Source organism: Mirounga leonina, unplaced genomic scaffold, assembly GCF_011800145.1.
Source record: "Mirounga leonina isolate KUSES-001 unplaced genomic scaffold, KU_Mleo_1.0 Mir_129, whole genome shotgun sequence".
NCBI classification, from domain to species: domain Eukaryota; kingdom Metazoa; phylum Chordata; class Mammalia; order Carnivora; family Phocidae; genus Mirounga; species Mirounga leonina.
The window spans coordinates 50,532,664-50,554,016 of NW_023270323.1; the positions used below are offsets into that span (position 1 = coordinate 50,532,664).

The window sequence follows — 21,353 nt, forward strand, 5'->3', positions numbered from 1 at the left end:
AATTTATCAGCTGACCCGCATACTGATTATTTTCTTGCTAATCTCAAGGCTTGGATTAATCACAGTGCTACCCTTAATTTTTCTTTCTAAGTAGATTGAATTGAAAAGTGTGTGGGTGGTTATCGGGGTTTTTTGAGTTCTGTGGGCATTTGGAAAGTACCTGCAAGTCCATAGCTCAGCCTCTCTGCCAGGCCCTTAAACTGTCCCATCTGGTAACAATGCAGAGTACTGTGATTATTCTCCAAGTGCCCCTGATTATTCACACCAGGCAGAGGGATCCTTTTGTGAAATTCTTATCTTGGGGTTCAATTTATGTTATGGCAAGGATTCCCTTACAAATTATCATTACCATGTCTCTGAAACTTGCTATAATGATTATGCAAATGTCCTTGCAATATTTTAAACTATTAATCATTTGGGTAGAGACTGGTACATTGAAGAAGTAAGAAGAAAAACATCAGGGTTAAAAGCATCCACCCTAGAGTCAGATGGACCAGGGTTTGTGTCCAGGTCTCTCATGCTGGCTATGTGACTCTGGCCAGTCAGTTATGATCCTTAGGGCCTCAGTCTCTATATTTGTAAAATGGGCATGATGACTCTGTCTACTCTGGGAGTTGTCAGGAGAGTTAAACATGATAAGGTCTGTAAAGCTTTTGGCCAGTGGCTGGCACACAGCGGCACTAATTTTGGGGGTGGCCATAATTCTTGCTTGGGAGATTTGCCTTGATTGCAAGGGAATCTTTTTTTTTTTAATAATTTTATTTTTTAAATTTATTTGAGAGAGAGAGAGAGAGAGAGAGAGAGAGCGCGTACAAGCGGGGGAGGGGCAGAGGGTGAGAGAGATAAGCAGGCTCCCTTCTGAGCAGGAAGCCCGGACTCTGGGCTCCATCCCAGGACCCCGAGATCATGACCTGAGCTGAAATCAAGAGTCAGACACTTAATGGACTGAACCACCCAAGCGCCTCACAAAGGAATCTTTGAAGAGAAGTGTGGTGGGAGAGAAAACAGGGCATTCTTCTTGCGTGATTTTGACGGCTTTATACCTAGGATCAGGCAGAAATTCAGGACAGAAGAGAGGAAGCATTCTATGAAATTATTACCCTCTAGAAAATTTCTCCTGTTCTTGACAGGTTTTCCTTGCCCTGTAACTGGCTCCTCCCATTCTCTGGAAACCCAGGACAAGAAGTCTAGTTGACAGAATGTTGACAAGTGCAGGGGAACACCATCTTTTATTGCTTATTGTAATTAGGGAGTAATGAGATACATATTCAGCAGAACTTAATCAGACGACTGCTCTTTCGTAGTAATTTTACAACCAAATTAAAGCACGTGCTTAAGTCCACATGGTGGGGTTACATTAGAAAGTTTTCTTAACCCAGGAAACCACATGACTCCACATACTGAACCTCCTCAGACAGGGAGGGTGTGAATGATGTTTACATAGAAACTTGAGCCTACTCTTAAAGAATTCACTCATAGCAAATAAGGGGCCATTTTTAAATTTTTCTAAGAGATAGGGTGAGGTCCAGGAATACATGAATATAGAAGAAACAACACAAATCTATTAAAAAAACCGTTTTAGGGATGATTTTAATATATTTTAATCCTCTTCCTTGATCATTTTCTGATCCCATGTTTCTAAGGGAGGTCATCATTTTATAGGTGATTAATTTTCTCTGGCAACTATTTAAGCTTTCGTTTTTAAAAAGTACATTCTTATAAGTGAGTGCTATTGGTGCTATCTTTATTTTCATACCCTTTGTTGTTGTTTTCCCATTTTAATGTATGTAGTCTTGAAGTTTAGTAAATGATGGCAGAGAATAAGTGTCAACTGGCAAATTATTTTGTGTCTTCCCCAAACCTTTTCTAAACAAAAATTTATTTTCTGAATCCTTATTATTAATTAAAAGGGAAATTGACTGACATCACTAGATTATATTTAAGTTTGTCTTATAGAGGGTAGCATGCCTTTGTTGTATGGGAGAAGATACTGCCAATCTACTTCGGTACTTTTTCAGTAATCACAGGAGTCTTATTTAGGTCAAAACTTGTGTTAGGGAATGCGTTGGGACTTCATCACAGGTAGTCGTGAAGAGGGCAAAAAGAATATTTCTTTTAGAAAAGATGGTATGCTGTGTTAATATTTCTTTTTAAAAAAACCCATGCATTTGCAAGGGTTGTGAAGGGGGGGGAATGGATCATGGGGGCAAAAAAACCCTTACTATTTTGTATGTAAAACACAGATATACATATAGTACATAAACAGATATCTACCTGCATTATTATAATTTCACAAGAGGGTGATTAGGAAAAAGATGTTGCAAAAGACTCCTGGGTGGGGCAATAATTATTTAAATTAAAAAACTTAAATTTTGGGGCACCTGGGTGGCTCAGTCAGTTAAGCGTCTGCCTTCAGCTCAGGTCATGATCTCAGGGTCCTGGGATCAAGCCCCGCATCGGGCTCCCTGCTGAGCAGGGAGTCTGCTTCTCCCTCTCTCTCAAATAAATAAATAAATAAATAAAATCTAAAAGAAAAAAGCCTTAAATTTAATTTTTGAAAGGCTGAGAAGCACCATATAAACCTATAACTGTTAATAACCTGAAAGCAGTAGTGTTGAAACTAGAGTTAATTTTCCTCCTCTAGGGATGTCATTTGAGCTGTTAAATGTGAAATGTTGCTGTTGGCTCACATGGCAAATAGTGATTTTTTATTCTTCCATCTCTGGAGAATTTGTGGTTCCTCATGAGAACAGCACTTTAAAAAAATCAATGAAAAGGTTAGGAGTCAGTAATAACATTTGGCCTTGCCGATTAAATATCCAAGAGAAACTTGAACACTCACTCAGTCCTTCATCCTTGAGAGTTTGGCCACTCTGTAAGAGGCAGAAAGAACATGTGTGTCTTCGGGGACAGAGAGGGGAGTGGGGACCCAAGAAGCTTAGATTCGGTTTGCTTTGGTTGACAGCCTACCCCTAACCTAAAAATTTGGATTTTTTTTTAAATTAACATTAGAATTCTAATTTAATTCAGTCCATATTAGGTAACCTCTATGTGTGATCAACTCTTGGAAATTTAAGGTAACTGGCCAGAGTTAAGGTCTTGTACGGTCCTGAAGCTGAGCTAAGCCAAATGGCCCACCTGGAAAGTGAACCCTCTCACATCCCTGATTATATGTGGGATAGACTTGACAATACGTGGGTATCCAGAGGTTAAGGCTAATCGTTTAGGCACGTGCAAGTTATTAGAATACAGGTCTCTTAAGACCTACGTCTCACTATTTATTTAGCCAAGTGAGGTGAATGCAGGGGAATAGCAGCATGTAAGTCTCCCTTTCGTTTGGGAGGGGGAAGAAAAGTAGTTTTCTATGTTCTATTGGAATGATGTGTAGGAAGCTGGGCTCTATGGTAGATCCACTGTCCTTTGTGTAGATTCTCTGTCACTCATACTGAATTCCTGCATGGTGAAAGTTATCTGCAGATGGTGCCATTTCGAGGGGTTACCTTGGGAAAAACCCTCCCTTCTCCGGGACCCCAGGGCCCTGTGAACTGAAGGACCTCAGATCTTTTCCCTACAGCTTTTCTTCTCTTTATTTTCCTTCCAACAGCTTTTCTGTTGTGATAATTCTGTGATTGTTCATGTGATTCATTCCATTTTAATTCTTTGCTTTCTTTTTTTTCCTTAGCAAACGTTGATGTTTTAAAGGCAATGGTAGCAGATAACACCCTGGGGGACGCTGAAAGGTGAGCACATCTCGCCCCATTTAGTGGCACTTTTTTTTTTTCCTGCAGTTATCTGCTGGAGCAGGTTTCCCAGCTTTGGCATGGTTGACATTTGGGCCAGATAATTTTTTGCTGTGGGCAACTGCCCTGTACATTGTGGGATATTTATCAGTGTGCCTGGGCTCTGCTCACTAATGCTGGTGTCCTCTTTCCCCAATCTGTGTGACAACCCAGAATGTTCCCACACATCATCAATGTCCCCTGGGGCGAATTCAGCCCTGGCTGAGGATTGTGGTTTTGGAGATAGGATAAAGAAGTAACAGCCTGGGAGTTGGGCACCTGGGTGGAGTCTCACCTCTGCCACGTATTGATCACCTCTTTGTGGGCAAGTTAACTCACCCCTCTGAGCTCAAGTTCCATCATTTATAAATGGAGATAACCATTGTACCCACTTCCTTGGGTTATTATAAGGAAGACAAGGGGCCTGGGGCATTGAAAGACCTCCATGGATAATGACGATGAAGCAAAAATCAGGCTGGTTGAGTTGATGACATTATAGTATTTCTCTAGAGTTTTTTATTTCTTCAGCAAGGAGCATTTATTGAATGCCTGCTCAGTGCTGGGCACAATGCTGGAGGTGGGCTTTCGCAGATGCTTGGCCCAGAGGGCTCAGTCTAGTGGGAGTGGAGCCTTGGGCATGTGGCCTTGTGATGGGAAGCATGGCCATGCTGTGCGAGCAGCAAACACTGGATGCTCTGGGGGCTCCATGGGGCCAGAGGGAAGTCAGCGAAGGTTCACAGAAGTGCCGTCTGAGCTGGACACGTGACAAGCCGAGACTGCTTGGAGGCAGAGCAGGCCCAGGGCACAAACGCTGGAGCATAAGTGTGAGGCATACCCGAGAGATTTCGGCCTGTGGCAGCCAGAGAATGTGTGGTGGACAGTAGCAAGAAGGGCCAAGAAGGCAAGTTGTTCCAAGGAATAGGGCAAGGAGTTTGGACCTTTTCCTGTTTACTCTGCGGGTGGAGTACCCGGCACATCTTAGATAATCTATAGGGTGTTTGTCAGACTGGCGTGTGAGATCTGCCCTTTGTCGAGGGCACTCAGAGTGCAGGTAGGTCAGCCTAGGAAGCTCTGGGTGTGGTGTGGTTCAGAGACTCGCGAGCTGGGATTTCTCCCACGTTCCAGCCCTGACCACAGACGCCTCCCTGGTGTTTGGACCGTGTTGTCTCCTGGCGTGTTGCCCTCGATTATTGTGGGGCAGTGGACAGTGCCTGTCACTGGGTTTTATGGGCTTGAGAAACGTTTGTCGAATGAATGTTGTTAAACTTGTGAATTCAACTTCCTACAATGTGGTGTTAATTTCACTTTTTTTTTTTTTTTTTTGTCTCAGAAAGCCTCTGCTGTGTGTTTTTATTTTAACGATCTAAAGAGCCTTCCTAAAGAATACCGGAAAACTTCTGGCTGTCTATGATGTTTGAGACTCTCCTCAGCCGTGCACAGTTCTTTTTAAAAGTGCAAGTGGGCCGGTTTCTGGGAGCAGAAGGGCTGGTTGATGCGGTCATAAGACTTCCATGTGCCCCTGGGGCTGTTGGCCCGGGCTCAGGGCTCAGGACTCGGGCTTGGGCTCGGGCTCCGCGGTGACATGCTGCCCTACCTCCACCTGCCTGTAGCACGTCAGAGGGCTGATTCCCGGTCAGGCCAGCCCTGTCCTGTTGTAAGACCTCTTTTTCTAGCGGACCGGAGTCTCGGGGTGCCTTTTGAAGGTGGCCAACATCTGACCTATCTACGTCTGCTTTTTATAAAAGTTTGGGTGGTCTGGCTAGATGTTTTCCCAGGCTATCAAAGAATGCAGTCTCTCTTGTTTTCTGAGGCACTATAGCACAGTGGTTAAGATCACGGTTTCTAGAATTAGGCTTTCCAGATTTGGATCTCAGATCCATCACTTATTAACTGTGTGCCCTTGGGCAAGTTACGTTAACTTCTCATTTTTAAAATGAGGAAATTCATAATACCAACTTCATAGGGTTTTGAAAAGATTTAACGGAATTAACACATATCAAATGCTTAGAATACGAAGTGTTAGCTATTTTTGTTACTGTTACCAACACCGTCAACAGCTCTTGAGCAGCGATTTTGGGATCTTGACCTAAAAGCTTTCTTCCTTTGATGCAATAGTCAGTCTGGATCAGATCTTCTCTTTTAAATCATTTGATCATCTGAGTTCTTCAGGGTACATATGTTCAGGGGATCTCTTTGCTTAGAGACCTAGGCAGACGCTGGGCGGTGATTTAAAGCTGCTGCTTGCCTTGCAGGGGAGAGCTTGCCGCAGCTTGTACTTTTTGTGAGTAACCAGTTCTACCTTTTCTTCCCCACCCCCCCTTAGCCCGGTGACCCCCAGCACTCCCGGGAGCCCGCCTGTGAGCCCGGGCCCCTTGTCACCAGGAGGCACCCCGGGGAAGCACGTCTGCGGCCACCATCTGCACACGGTGGGCGGTGCTGTTGAGAGGGATGTCTGTCATCGGTGTAGGCACAAACGGTGGCACTTCATCAGACCCACCAACAAGTCCAAACAGGGCCATCCGAGGCGTCAAGGAGAGGTCACTGTCCTCTCTGTTGGCAGGTAAGATCCCTGCGGATGCTTTGGGTTTGTGGGACATGCTTGCTGTGCTGTGTGGATTTGTGCGTCCCTGTTAAATATAGAGTATGATGTCCTGAGCCTGGCTCGGGTTATATCTCTGGGCTTTTTAGATGTCTTCTGCTCTGAGTCCTACATTTTTCCAATAGCAGAAGAATCCGAAGAGGCGGCTAGGCTAGATCAGAGGTCAGGTGTATTAATTAAGGTTAAAAAAAAAATCGATTACTTGCTGTATTAGAGTTCTCCGGAGAAACAGAGCTAATGGGATACACACACACACACATGCACACACACACACACACAAGATTTATTATAGGAATTGGCTTGCGTGATTATGGAGGCCAAGAGGTCCCGCAGACTGCCCTCTGCAAGCCGGAGACCAGGAACGCTGATGGTGTAATTCAGCCCCATTCTGAAGGCCCGAGAACCAGGAGGCTGATGTTCGAGAGCAGGTAAAGAAAAAACCAAATTCTTCCATCCTGGGCCTTTTTGTCTATTCAGTCTCTTAAGGGATTTGATGACACCCACCATCCTTGGTGAGGGCTATCTTCTTTACTTAATCTACGGACTCAGGAGCTAATGAATGTCCCCTGGAAGCACCCTCACAGACACACCCAGAAATAACGTGGCCCCGCGCTCTGGGCATCTGTTTGTCCAGTCAGGTTGACATGCAGCATTCGCCAGCACCCTGCTTCTAATAGATAAAGGCCAAATCTCAGCTCTGCACGGAGCAGAAGTTTGTATTTCATTTGTGCGGCCCAGAAGATCAGTGGGCGGCTCTTCAAGTAGCCATCCAGAGGCCCAGGCGCTCTCCATCTTGTGGCTCTGCCAGTAGAAGGAGAAGAGACAGGAGGACTGTTCATACGAAGAGAACAGAAGAGAGGAGGTGGAGCTGGTCCACTGCTCCGCGGTGGCTGCCACGTGACGCCCATGTGGATTCCTGCGGCTGCTTTCTTTTCGATCACGTTACCTGTGTCCGGTACCGTTGCCTTGGTGCCCCTCTGTGATGTCGAGTGCTCGCCCTTCCAGGGATGAATCCATTTGACGGCGTGGAGAATATTTGTGCAGGGGATCCTTCTGCAGTGTCTGCTGCATCCATCCTGAGTTCCAGGCGGGAACCGCCCGGCAAAAGCTACGTTTGGAAAGGCAGAAGTTAACAGTACTGCAAACGAGATCCTTCTCTCTTCGGACAGACTCGGGAGAGTGGCCTGAACTCATTGCCATCTCCCTCGTTTGCATGCTGGCACGACTGCTTCCAAACTCGCTCATGTCTCTCTGTGCCTCAGTTTCCCCCTCTCTAACATGAGGAGGACAGTAAACACTCACCTCACTGGGTTGTTGGGAAGATCACATCAGTTGACTCACGGAAAGGTCTTAGGCCAGTTTTTGGCACTTACTATGCACTCAGCTGGTGGCTACTCTTATTATTGTGATTTTGATCTGGTCGAGTTTTATCCTGTGTTGCACAAGCAACGAGAAGAGTGCAGGGCTATTTCCCACTTACAGCAAAAGACTACAACTCATGACCGCACTGTTTTATTAAGAAGCAGAGTCATGGGAATTTGTGAATGTGGAATGTAATGAGAACCTGGGGCTTGTTTAGACAAAGCATATTTTGTTTGCTTTTTAAAAAAAAAATCTGCTGAAATTTTCAACTGAGATTCAGCATGGCTCTTGTAAATGCCCCAGATGCAATTCTCTTTCCTGGATGTAGAAACTGTGAGCGTTTAATTATAACAGGCTTCTTGTGTTGCCTAAAGGGAGACTTACATTTTGACCGAGTGGATCTGTGGTTACAACTTTTCCCTGATTCTTCTTTCACTTCCTCAGAGGCTCCCTCCTCCTTGTGGTGAGCTCATTTGGGCAAAGAAGGAGAGTGTATTTTCTTTTAGATAGTTTTAAGGGAATTTTAGACCAGAACTAGAGAGAAGCTATTATGAAAGACTTCAGTCAAACTGAGTAAATTTCCTTAACTGCTCTTTGAATTCTTAGTGAAAATCTCTTCCTGAACTCCCTTAACGTTTTTCCTAAATCCTTAATGAAAATTAACCCACATTTGCTTAAAAAATAGTCAAAAACAGAACACACACAGAAACCGTACCGCCCACTGATGCTGATAAAAGACGCAGCTGGGGCTCCTCTGGCCATGTGTGTACAGAGATAAGACTGTCTGAGGGGTGCACTTGAATAAGACAGTTCTCGAGTGAACCTTTTGGTTGCATCAGTCTAACTGCAAACTAGTTGTGCCTTTAGCCCGCCTTCTGTGGTTAAAACAACCGATGGTCAACCCATGTCCTTGTTGGAAACCATAACCCTGAGGCTGTTTAAAATTTGAGTCCCTGTGCTTTCTAATGCATTTTTCATGCTCTCTACATAAAGTATCCAGCATAGTGTGTGATGTGTTGAGGGAAAGTCGGCTGGAAAGTTTGGCAGGGGACAGGGGCATTTGTGGGTGGGAATGTCCCCTCCACCCCCTTATTGAATAGGGCGTTTTTCACTGATGTCCCATTTGGCTGAGTTCGTTTGGGATCCTCTGGACTTTTGACTCACTCTTGATTCTTGTTTCCTGGAAAAGCAAAACCCATCACATCTGCTCTTTAACCCCTCAGGTTTAGAGTGACTAAAGTGGAACACAAGTCAAATCAGAAGGAGCGGAGAAGTTTGATGTCAGTTAGTGGGACCGACAGCGTCAATGGAGAGGTGCCTGTGACACCTGTGAAGAGAGACCGAACTGACACACAGTAGCAGGTGAGTCGCAGTTTGGGTGACATGGGGGTGGGGTGGGGCACGGTGGGGAGAAGGTGCTGAGAGCCTCCTTGGGTGTGGATGGGAGTGTAGGAATGACTGGGCAGGGAAGCGAGAACTGGTAGGGCTATAGGGGACTGAAGGTGATTACTCGTCTAGAGCTTCTGGTAAAGAGGCCACAAACTTGGATGCCTCCAGGGGCCTGGCCTGCATGATGATGGAGGAGAGAGGGTTGCTTAAGACACAAGGCAGAATGGCAGGGATCATGGCAAACTAGAAATCCCCCAGCCCACGTTACCACAGGGCAGAAGGCTCTTAAGCATTGCGAGATCTTATGCAAAAAAGGGTGGAAATCTAGACTTTGGAAATGTGAAATCGCCACAGGTTTTTAAATGTTGGCAGCTTGGGACGCCTGGGTGGCTCAGTCGGTTAAGCGGCTGCCTTCGGCCCAGGTCGTGATCCCAGGGTCCTGGGATCGAGTCCCACATCGGGCTCCTTGCTCAGCAGGGAACCTGCTTCTCCCTCTCTCTCCATCTGCTTGTGGTCTCTCTGTCAAATAAATAAAATCTTTAAAAAAAATAAATAAATAAGATAAAATAAATGTTGGCAGCTTATGAAATGTGCTTTACGAAACCGTGCCGGCCAAATGAAATACAATCTTGTCGTCATTTCTGGGAAAACTGTGATTTGAAAAAGGCCGGAGCATGCAAACCAATGCTTTTTCCTTTAATTGAGCTGGAAACCAGTTTTCTTTGATATGCCACAGTTCTAGAATAGCCCTGCTAGGAATATTACTCTTCCAATCAAATATTTTGAAGTGATTTAAAAAGCAAAGGCGAATGCTTCTTGGTGGGGCAGTTTTCATTTTGGAAGATAGAGCTTGCAAAAGGAAAAAGGCTTGTGATAATTTGATATTGGCTTAGCTTTCATCTTGCTCTTTTCTTTCTGTTCTGGCTTGAGGAGCATTCGCCCCTTTCAAGTTTCTTATTATGTATGAGAGGGCGAGGGTGAGGACTTGGGAGTGATTACGCTCAGAAAGCTCCAGCGGAATGTTCAGAGCCCAAACAGGAAGGCAGAAGAGGTCACGCTTGCAAAAGGGGGGAAGGGTGGGGCCTGGGGAGGTGGACTGGCTGGGTCCTCGAAGGTTCCCGCAAGAGGCAAGGTTGAAGTTGAGCCCTGGAGTCAAGTAGGGTGTGGCTGGTGCAGAGGGGTCCGAGAGGAGTGGCTTTCAAGGGATGATCTGCCCAGGCTCAGAGGGGTTGAGGATGATCTGGAAGAGTTGGCACGCTGCTGGAATCTGTAAGACAAAGGGGTTCTGATAGCTTCCAGTGTTAGTTCTTTCAGTCTTGCATCTGGGAAGATCTGGCTCCTTCCCCTGAGATGAGGAACCAACTAGGGGCTTTCTTTATAAAAGAGAAACAGAACAGAAAAGTCTTATCTTTGGCTTCTTAGCCAGTTACTGGTGCCTTGGGAAAGGAGCCAAGAGAGATTCAGGAAAAGGAAGAGGAGGATGAAGTAATTGTAAAATTGTAAAAGTAACTGATGTCAATTCAGTATTCTAGTCTTCTGGGCATTGTACTGATATAAATCTCACATGTCACCATTATCAACATCTCCTAATGGGGTGGATACTATTATCCCAGTTTTACAGATGAGAGAACAAATGAATGGGAAGGGTAAGTTACATGTTAAGGGTCACTTAGCTGAAAAGAGGAGCTGATTTGAACCTAGGTCTCAGACTACAAGACCAAGTATACTCTTCTACCATCCTAGGATGCTCATGAAGAGGCAGCCCTACTCCCATGAATGGAGGGCATTTCCACCAGTGATCTGGAACCTTGTGGTCTAATATGGTAGCCACTAGTCACCTGTGGCTCCTTAAATCTAAATTCATTAACATTAAAAATGTAGTTCTGCAGTTGCACTAGTCCCATTTCGAGTGTTCAGTAGCCAGAGTTGGCTAGGGTCCACTATATTGGACAGCACAGATCCAGAACATTTCCATCATCGCAGAAAGTTTTATCGAACAGAGTAGATGTTCTGGATTAGTAGAAGTTAGGGATTCCAATTCGAATCCTGAGTGATTTTGGTCAATAAGAGGAGCAATCTGATTAAAGTCATGAGGCCTTTAATTCTTTTTTTTTTTTTTAAAGATTTTATTTATTTATTTGAGACAGAGAGAATGAGAGACAGAGAGCATGAGAGGGAGGAGGGTCAGAGGGAGAAGCAGACTCCCTGCCGAGCAGGGAGCCCGATGCGGGACTCGATCCCGGGACTCCAGGATCATGACCTGAGCCGAAGGCAGTCGCTTAACCAACTGAGCCACCCAGGCGCCCGAGGCCTTTAATTCTGAGAAGAGAAACATCTGGCTCTCCCAGGTGTACAGGGAAAGGCCCAGCCCGCTCAGCTGCAGAGAAAGTTATGGGTCGTGATGACAGTCTGCCTCTGAGTCATCAGCCCGGCTGTGTGTCGAGAGTTGGAGCAAACCACGGGTAAGAAGACACTGCTGTCCCTCAGGAAGGACGTGCAGGGCAATCCTCTGTTAGGCTCAGCCCACCAGCTTTTAGCCTCTACTGCTCAGAGAGAGAAGCACTTGAGATTTGAGAAGGTTAAAAGAAGTAGGATTGCTCAGCTGGTTTTCTTCATCCAAATCCTTCTGTATCTGACACTAAGAATTGGATTCAACCTCTGAAATCCTGGCCACATCTGATTTACAATTTGATATTCTCTGCAAAGCGCACAATCATCCACCAGGATTTTGTAAGAGAATATTGCATTGGATCAGAAGACGTGGTCTCACGTGCTTGCTTCACCACTTGGAAATTGTCCTTCACCCGGTTAAGCCCACTTACACCCGGTTTCCTTGAATGTGACATAAGGATATTAAATTTACTGGTTTAAGGCAAGTGCCAGCAGAGTGTGTGGCAGGTAGTTGGCTCTCGGTGGAAGGTGACTGTATTGTGCTGTGCCCTCCAAGATCAACAACGGGCTCATGAATGACCTTAGAGGGGGGATGTGTTTTCTGAGCCTTTGATTGTAATTAATTTTGAATTAAAAATAAAAATTTTTTTATGGAAATTTTCAAACAAACTCAAAAGTGGAGAGAATGGTACTGTGAATGCTCATGGGCATAGAGTAATTGAATTATAATACCTGCTGTGTATTGAGTGTTTACTATATACCTGGCATGCTTTGAAAGGCACATTCCATGTATTGATTTAATCCTCACAATAGCAATGGGTAGGTACTAGTTAGTACCCCATTTTGCAAATGGAGGTGTTAAGCACAGAGAGTGTAAGTAATGTGGGTGTTCAGAGTGACAAGAGGCAAGAGGAGGGATCGAGTTTAGAGCCCACCCCAGGCAGCCTGGCTTCTAGAGTCACAGGCTTGACCACTTATCTGGGTTGGGGAAAGCAGAGCCCACGGTCCAGAGCCTGCTGGGGTTGAGACCTGCTGAGTGGCCATGTCTGATGACCCCAACAAAGAACAGACTCTGAAAAAGAAGGGAAAGAAATATTCATGGGCCTTTAAAAAACTTATTCATCGGGCGCCTGGGTGGCTCAGATGGTTAAGCGTCTGCCTTCGGCTCAGGTCATGATCTCAGGGTCCTGGGATCGAGTCCCGCATCGGGTTCCCTGCTCAGTGCAGAGCTTGCTTCTCCCTCTCCCTCTGCCACTCCCTCTGCTTGTGCTCTTCTGTCTATCTCTCTGTCAAATAAATAAATAAAATCTTTAAAAAACAACAACAACAAAAAAAACTTATTCATCAAAATTTTTCTTGCTAGGTGTCTTAACATTTTTTATCCCACCAAAAGAGTATGTTTGGGGTATTTAACATGACTTGATTTTTCCAGCTAGAGAAATCCTTATATTTTTCCATCTGGGCCCCAAATCTCTGGTTCTAGAGCGAATTGGAAGATTTGCCCTAGAATATAGCTAATAAAGTAAGATAGGAGTGTTATGCATCTTTCATACAGTCTAAGATAGTTCTTAGAGTTTTATTTTTTCGTGAAAAATGCTTTTAACTTTGGATTTTTAGTGTAGAATTGATTTAAATAGTCACATGCAAAATCATATCTACTCATTGGCTTGGCTTCTTTCTTTTTTTTAAATTAGAGATTGATGCTGGAAACTAGTCTTAGGATTTCTTTTTCTCTCTCTTTCCTTCTCTTTTTAAAAAACAAAATCTGTTGTTTGGCATTTCTTCTTCCCCTTATTCTTTTCCCCCCATTTTGTTGGCCTGTGTTCTTTTTTGTAGTTAGATCTAACTTGCTCTCTGCCTGATTTATTTTGGCAGTGCCGTTAAAATGGTCTCTTTTTTTCACAGAAAATGTGTTTTGATTTCTTCTTAGAAGAATAAGCTTTTGTTCTTTGAAGTTAAATAAATCAAATTGCTTTCAGCCTCCAAATGCCACTGCCTTGTCTTCATGATCACTGGTCTTTCACTTTTTCAAAATGAAGCTGTGGTAAGCATTTGATATCACACGGTTCTGAAGTATGTGCTCCTTTTTTGCATCTTCTGGTAGGTTCTCACTGAAACATTGATTTGGGAAGTGTATGTAACAGTATTTTTTACATCAAAACAAATATTCATAATATTAGACGTGGCTTTTTATTTTATACTGTTTTATTACTGAAGTGATTCTGTTTTGTTTTTTTTTAAGATTTTATTTATTTATTTGTCAGAGAGAGAGAGAGAGAGACAGCCCAAGCAGGGGAAGCAGCAGGCAGAGGGAGAAGCAGGCTCCCTCCTGAGCAAGGAGCGCGATGCGGGACTTGATCCCAGGACCCTGGAATTGTGACCTGAACCGAAGGCAGACGCTTAACCAGCTGAGCCACCCAGGCGTCCCGATTCTGTTAATTCTTTAGCAATTTATTATAGTGATTAAAAGCTGAGTTTTAAACTGTTTAGGTTTCATTGTAACTGTATCACTCATGACCAGTGGTTTTAGGCAATTTGCCTCACCCCTCTGCGCCTGAGGGTCTTCATCTTTACAGTGGGGTTGCTGGTGGACTTCAGGGATGTAGCATAGATATATCATTCTTCAGTCTGTCCTTGGTACAGAGTTAGTATTTACTAAATATGCACGATTATCAATAATTTTCATCCCATCCTCAGTAGTCTTAGTTACGTATTAGCCCATTCGTCAAACATTGACTTGAGGTTCTGGGAGTCCCCTTTTATTCTTAAGAATATTAGAGCTTTGGGGGCGCCTGGGTGGCTCAGTCGTTAAGCGTTCTGCCTTTGGCTCAGGTCATGGTCCCAGGGTCCTGGGATCGAGCCCCACATTGGGCCCCTTGCTCAGTGGGGAGCCTGCTTCTCCCTCTCCCACTCCCCCTGCTTGTGTTCCTTCTCTCGCTGTATCTCTGTCAAATAAATAAAATCTTAAAAAAAAAAAAAAAGAATATTAGAGCTTTGGATTCTCATGACATTTTAACAATCGATATTTGGCAGGTCCCTTAGGAATTTGGACCATTCTCTTGCCTGTGCTAACAGACCTTCACCATCCATACCCCTTCCCCTCCTACCAGGTCCCCGCCATCCATACCCATTCCCTATACCCATGGAATTAGAAATAGTAACAAGTCCGTTGGAAAGTTTGCCGGCCTAAGTTCTTTGTACTGTACACATCAGAGGGCCGGTTAAATTAAGAGGTAGTGTGGACTAAGTTTTCTGTGCTAAATTGCTGTGCTGGAGCTCTGTCCTGGCATCAGAGTCTTCTTTTTGCCAAGACTCTTTCATGGATCCTGCTCCCTCCCTCCTGAGTGTCATGACCGGTCACAAGGTCAGCTTCCCTGACCTTTGGCACCTTCCTTTCCTCCTCTTCCTTTTTGAACTCCGGTGACTGGGGTGTAGTGGAGAGTCCCTGTGGGGGCTCCCCTGAGGTTGGGCTGCATTATTTGCACAACTTTGCGTTGTGGTTCTTTTGTTAACTCTCCAGGGAAGGAGAGGATGGTGAGAAACTTACGGCACTGCCCATCAGCTAATATTTTTCTCCATAGCATGTATTTTTTTCAGGGCAAAATGTACATTTTTTAGAAAGCAAGTTACCTTAGGTTGATGGAAGCCCCTTAATTTGACTCACTGGCCTTAGAGAGCAATGGTAGAGAAATTGATAAGAAGAAACTGTGCTTTGGGGGGCCTGGGTGGCTCAGTTGTTGAGCGTCTGCCTTCGGCTCAGGTCATGATCCCGGAGTCCTGGGATCGAGCCCCGCATCGGGCTCCCTGCTCGGCGGGAAGCCTGCTTCTCCCTCTCCCACTCCTCCTGCTTGTGTTCCCTCGGAAGTTATGTATGTTGTTCAAGGTCATGCCGCTGGTGGGTTCCAGAGCTTGGACTCCTGACGGTTCATTCCCCTCACTGTCTCTGGTGAACTGGTTATTATAAGTGTTTGAACTTGAATTACTTTTTTTTTAAGATTTGAAAAAGACATGCACACAATAAAATACTCAAGCAGCATAAAAGCCTACAGGGTGAAGAATAAGAGAAATCTTCACCCTATCTACAGCGCTTCTCCCTCCCAGGAGGGAGCCGTGGTTACTGGGCATCCTCTGTATCCTTTCTGGATTATTCTGTGCGTACACATGCTTATGCCACATATGTATGTATGTACAGCTCCCTCGTTTGCTCTTCCCCCAATGAGAGCATGGATGCTTGTCTACACCTTGCTTTTTGTTGAAGGTAATGACTAATAGCTTCTGTGGACTCTGAGTTTTTACTATGCCCCGCCAATTGAGCCATGAGGGGTGAAAATGCTGGACACATTTTTAAAAAGTTATATGCCCTGTTTGTCATTGGGAATAGCTCCAAAACATGGATGGAGATCATCTGAGAGGTGTTGGTGGGCCTAGAAACCTACTTCACTGTCATCAACTGTGATGTTCTTTCAAAGTTCTTCGTCCCCAGCCCTGCCGTGGGTACAGACCAGACACACACACTTGTCAGTCTTCTCGAGACTCAGACAGTGTGGGGGCCCGGAGGTTTTGGCGTTGGTTTGGTGTCAGTTGCCCCCAAAGCAGTCCGTCTTCCGCTGCACACATCTCCCTGGGCCGCACCGGTTCCAAGGCCCCTCCTATTTTTGACCAGAAGTTGACCCATTGACCCCTCGTTAACTCAGCTCTTCTTCCTCGGGAGCCTGTCCGCCCTTTGACAGGACTTAAGAAGCAGGGGCTGTGACCTCTGTCCTTTCCGTAGCATTGGAGGCTCTGGAGGCTCTGGAGGACCTTGGCAGAGGCAGAAAATGAAAGGCTTTTAGAGACACGTTTGCCTAGAACTAGAAAGAAAAGGGAATCAATAGTTATAGGCAGGATTTTAATTTTTCTTAATTTGTAACTTGAGGCTTTGAATCTATTAACATTGAACACCTCAGTAAGTCACAGTGCCTGTTTTCTATAAGAACAGGACACAGGATGCTGAGGTAACTCCACAGTGTAGGTTCTGGAATCAGGCTCCTTGTGCTCAAGTCCTGGTCTGTCACTTGTTAGCTGTGTCACCTTGGACATCGTAGCCTCCGATGCCTCAGCTTCTCCATCTGTAAAGTGGGGATAATGGTAATAATATCACCTAATATCACCTGCCTCATAGGGTTATTGCTTGGCACTTCGTAAGTGCTAAATAGGCAAATGCTGGATATTAGTTATATATCGGGCAAACCCTACTTAGCAAATAAAGTGTTTTTGAAATTTCTTAATTTTCCTGCAGCGCAGTGAGGCCAGGTCAGACATAGGTTTTGTATTATTCATTTGATTCTCAGGTAGAGGCTTACCGACAGCCAGGCGGCCGAACCTCTAGCTCACAAGCCTACATTAGAGGTAATGCCTAATTTGTTTAGCTTTCCTTATTAGAAAGAGGTGGTACTAGTCAAAGTCCTAAGGTCTTTTACCTGTAGCTTAGTGTAGACGTGGAATCATAGCTGTATTGAGACTAATAGGGAACTGCCAAATTGCATTTAAATAATTCCCAGGGGATCCCTGGTTTTTCCAGATAGAGAGTAACTTTTGATGTCAAGTACATTTTACTTGGAATAAAGTGCTCTGCATCTCACCATCCCAGGGGCTGGTAAATCACAAGTCTTCAGTTATTGTCACTTGGGAAACCCATTGTTGCTAAATATACGAACACATTTAAATTGCTATGAGTGTAATAACTTAGTAAAGAGCAACCTCCAGATCTAATGCCAGAAGTTTCAAGGCTGTAAGGAGTGCAAAATTTCTTATTGGCTTTATTCAATAAAGAAGATAATATAGTTTGTAGGAATATATATATTTTCTCTCTATGCTACTTAAAAAAGCTTTTTGAATGGAAAATACCTACAAATATTTTTATTTTTCCTGCATTGACCTATATACATTAAAAAGTTGTTCACTATTGATAATAAAAAGCTAAAATTTTGATTATTAAACCCCCTCCCAAACTAGGGGCTATAATATGGCAATGTGTGATACTATGATTTATAATAAGAAATATATAGTTGGTCCCCATTTCTTGTACAGAGCTAATAAAACTATTGGAATTTCTTAAGGGATGAGAACCATAGAAGTCGTGTTTTATGTTAATGAAATGACCTTTGGAAAGCTCCTAGGTAACTGAAGGATGGGGTGGTTTGCCAGGGAGCCAGCCATGTGTTTAGAGGGTTGGAATTCTTCCCCCACCTCCAGAGAGGGGACAGGGATTGGAGATTGAGTACAACCACCAGTGAGTGGCCAGTGATTTAATGCATCGTGCTTATGTAATGAAATTTCCATAAAAACTCAAAAGGAGAGGACCTCCAGGTTTGTGAACCAGAACGCTTCCCCTTGCCATCCTGCTGGGCCCCGTGCATGTCCAGGACCCAAACTCTGCAGAAGCTCCTTTGTTCAGGACCTTGCCCTATGTATCTGTTGATTTATATCCTTTAATATCCTTTACAATAAACTGGCGATCTAGTGAATGAATTGGTTTTCTGAACCCTGTGAGCCAATCTTGAATCCACAGGGGTGGTCATGGGAACCTCTGACTTACAACCAGTTGGTCAGAAATACAGGTAACAATCTGGACTTGTGATCAGCATGTGAAGTGGAAGGCAGTCCACTTGTGGGATCTGATGCTATCCTTAGGTAGATAGAGTTAGAGTTGAGTTGAATTGTAGGACACCCATCAGTTGTCCGAGCATCACTTGGTGGTGTAGGAGAAACCTTGCCCCTCCCCCCCAACACATACACTGGAATTGGGTGCAGACCCCCTACAATGCATGAAAGATGCAGTGGTCAAGAAACATGGAAAATGCCCAAACTTACTAATAATCACATAAATATAAACTAAAATAATGAGATCACTTTTTGCTTTTCTGTCGGCAAAGATGACTAGCATTACGATATAACTTACATTCAAAATGAGACTCTCCTGAGAGTAAAAGGGACACTGTAAATAATTATTCATATTTATTCATAGAATAAACATCTATAAACCGAGACCTCCCAGGCCAGCTGGTTCACATGGTCTCCCTGGTTAGCACTCAGTGTCGAAGACGGTGGAGGGAGATGGGCGTTGTCACACGCCCCAGGAGGGACACTACTTTAGTATACAGACGCAGAGCATCTACTAATGTATCATCAGATGAAAAAGCAAGTTGTAACATATTCCAGTTTTGTTGAAGAAATGATACACGACACATCTCATTTCATTTTGAAGTTAATCACTTAAACTTTCCTCTGTAAGCTCCACGCTCTTTTGAGGTTTTAGACTATGTTTTCTCACCTTCTGTCGTGCCTTCAGATGACCGTTTGTACATAGTTGGCCCTCAGTGAGTCCTTAACAGGTGTGATGCTAGCTCACTCATCTGGTCTTTAAAGTAGACCTCTGCAGAGGAGATGAACTCTAGTTCCAAACTATTATAAAGGAAGTTAGGAAGTTAGGAAAGGATTCTATAATCCAGAAATTTTGTAGTTCAGGTTACTTAAGATTTTTGAAATTAATATTTCAGTCTCATATTGCTGAACTACAGAATTTTGCAGTTCTGATTGAGTTGCTGAGATTTTTATTAATATTTGACTTTAAATGTTTCTGTCATGTCTGTTTCCTCCTCGGTTTCTTTCATTTGGTTTTTGACCTCAGCTGACTTTGTAGTGTTGTTTTGCCCTTTGGAGGTGAATTTAATTCTTACAGTTATTATCAGTTGACAAACAGTACTGAGTTTTATCTCATGGCTAAACCCTTATATATGCATAGAGGCATCTTGTAAGAAAGCAGCGTCCTGGGCTCTAATCCCATCAGTTCCGATTTAGTAGGTTATGGGTGCAGCCCAGAGAATTGGCAGTTTTTAATAACATTTGAGTTGCTTCCAAAGAAGGTGCTACCCATCATCCTGAGAAACACTAACTTAAAGAGACCTCACTGATTAGCTAGATTAGCATGAGTCTGTCAATTAGCCTAGATTAGCTTTTTAGTAAACATGGAGTCTTTATTAAAATAGGAAGGCATTAATATTAATTTATAAAATTTAATGCTCGATTTAGACCAGAGCAAGATTTGAAGGACTACAAAACACCAAGTACGTTCTGATATCTTCCCATTAATCTATGCCTGCCAAGATGCCACCCTATGCAGGCAGCTCTGTCCCCACATTTTCAGCAGCTAGAACCTGCGAGCACATGACCACAGAGCATTCAGTTAGAGCCTGGTAGGAGATAATCCTTTAATTAAGAAGTTTGAGTCTCGGACACCTGGGTGGCTCAGTCAGTTAAGCGTCTGTCTTCGGCTCAGGTCATGATCCCAGCGTCCTGGGATCGAGTCCCACATCGGGCTCCCTGCTCAGCGGGAAGCCTGCTTCTCCCTCTGCATGCCATTCCCCCTGCTTGTGCTTGTGCTCTCTCTCTCTCTGACAAATAAATAAATAAAATCTTAAAAAAAAAAAAAAAGTTCGAGTCTCAAAGGATCACGGGTTACTGGTGAAAGATCACATATGTGTTGCTCTAGGCCTTTGAATAGGAATATTACTGTCCTAATCTTAGTTCTGTTTCTGTAAACAACTTTCCCCATCTATTTCCTTTAAATGTGTTCTAGAAAATTCTTAATCCAGCTCTGTGATTCTGTAGCCTTGTATCTATTCAGTGTCGTGCCATTTCATTCAAGGTGCACTTTGGATCTTCTCAGGGCCTGATCCCCTTGTAGGATATGGGTTTTCAGCATCATTTCTCTGCTCCTGTGTAGCCACAAGGACCACTTGCCTAGAGAGTGGTCCTGCCAGGGTCTCTATTTCTGCATTTCTCTTCTGTTGTCCCCACACAGCTGGGGGACAGGGAAGTGAAGGAACCAGAAGATCTCGGTGATGCTGTGGATGTCTCTGGGGTGACTGGTGCGTCCGTGCAGTTTGGGGATGAGTGGGTGGGCTTCCGGGTCAGACTGCGGGCTGTGGACTTGCTGCTTCGCGGTTACTAAGTGTGTGGCCTTGGGCAAGTGATTGAACCTGGAAGCCTCAGTTTCTTCCTACGAAAATGGAAATTGTCCTTGACTCATGGAGTCATTGGAAAGCTTGAGTTCACGAATCTGGAATGCTAAGCGTGGCGGTGCCTGTCACATAGAAACACTGTAAATGTCGGCTACTGTTATTAATCAGAGAAGTGTTTTCCTTCCTTGACACCCTGTCCTTGGAGTAGTCTTAGTGTTCAGTGTCTTTTAATCTGCTCAGGCTTCTAGTTTTTGGAAACATGTTTCTACTTTTTAAAGGGACCTGATAGTTTTTCTAGAGAATCCTTTTTAACAAGGCACATTAAGTGTCCTCAGCAAAGTTACACTGTATTCTGGCTTCTGTGGAACCATAATCTAATCATGGCATTATGGTTTTATCTTTATCATTAGAATGACCTCGTCCTTCTTTCCAGATAAACCTTTTCTGAAGCTTTTAATTGCTCTGCATCAGTCTTGTTTTATGAGGGAAATGGTCACACTGGGGATTTCTGAATCATTTTTTTTTAAATAAGATTTTATTTATTTATTTGACAGAGAGAGACACAGTAAGAGAGGGAACACAAGCAGGGGGAGTGGGAGAAGGAGAAGCAGGCTTCCCACTGAGCAGGGAGCCCGATGCGGGGCTCGATCCCAGTACCCTGGGATCACGACCTGAGCCGAAGGCAGAGGCTTAACGACTGAGCCACCCAGGTGCCCCCTGAATCATCTTTTAAATGTAAGGAAGTTTTGCTTAATTTCTTTCAGCTTGAGCATTCATGTGTAAGACTGTAATCACCAAATTTCCCCAGAGAGAGAGTTTCGACTTGTTCGA

General features: G+C 44.2%; 1 protein-coding gene across 2 annotated transcripts in view; it reads left to right on the top strand.

Annotated features, from left to right (window-relative positions):
- RELL1 (RELT like 1) overlaps window positions 1-21,353 on the top strand; it is a 63,369-nt gene that overhangs the window by 37,461 nt on the left and 4,555 nt on the right. For both annotated transcript variants that reach the window (XM_035005157.1, XM_035005158.1), the window contains exons 4-6: window positions 3,683-3,740; window positions 6,103-6,339; window positions 8,964-9,102. In XM_035005157.1, coding sequence (XP_034861048.1) covers window positions 3,683-3,740; window positions 6,103-6,339; window positions 8,964-9,099 — 431 coding nt within the window. In that variant the 3' untranslated portion in view covers window positions 9,100-9,102. The remainder of the gene's footprint in view (window positions 1-3,682; window positions 3,741-6,102; window positions 6,340-8,963; window positions 9,103-21,353) is intronic.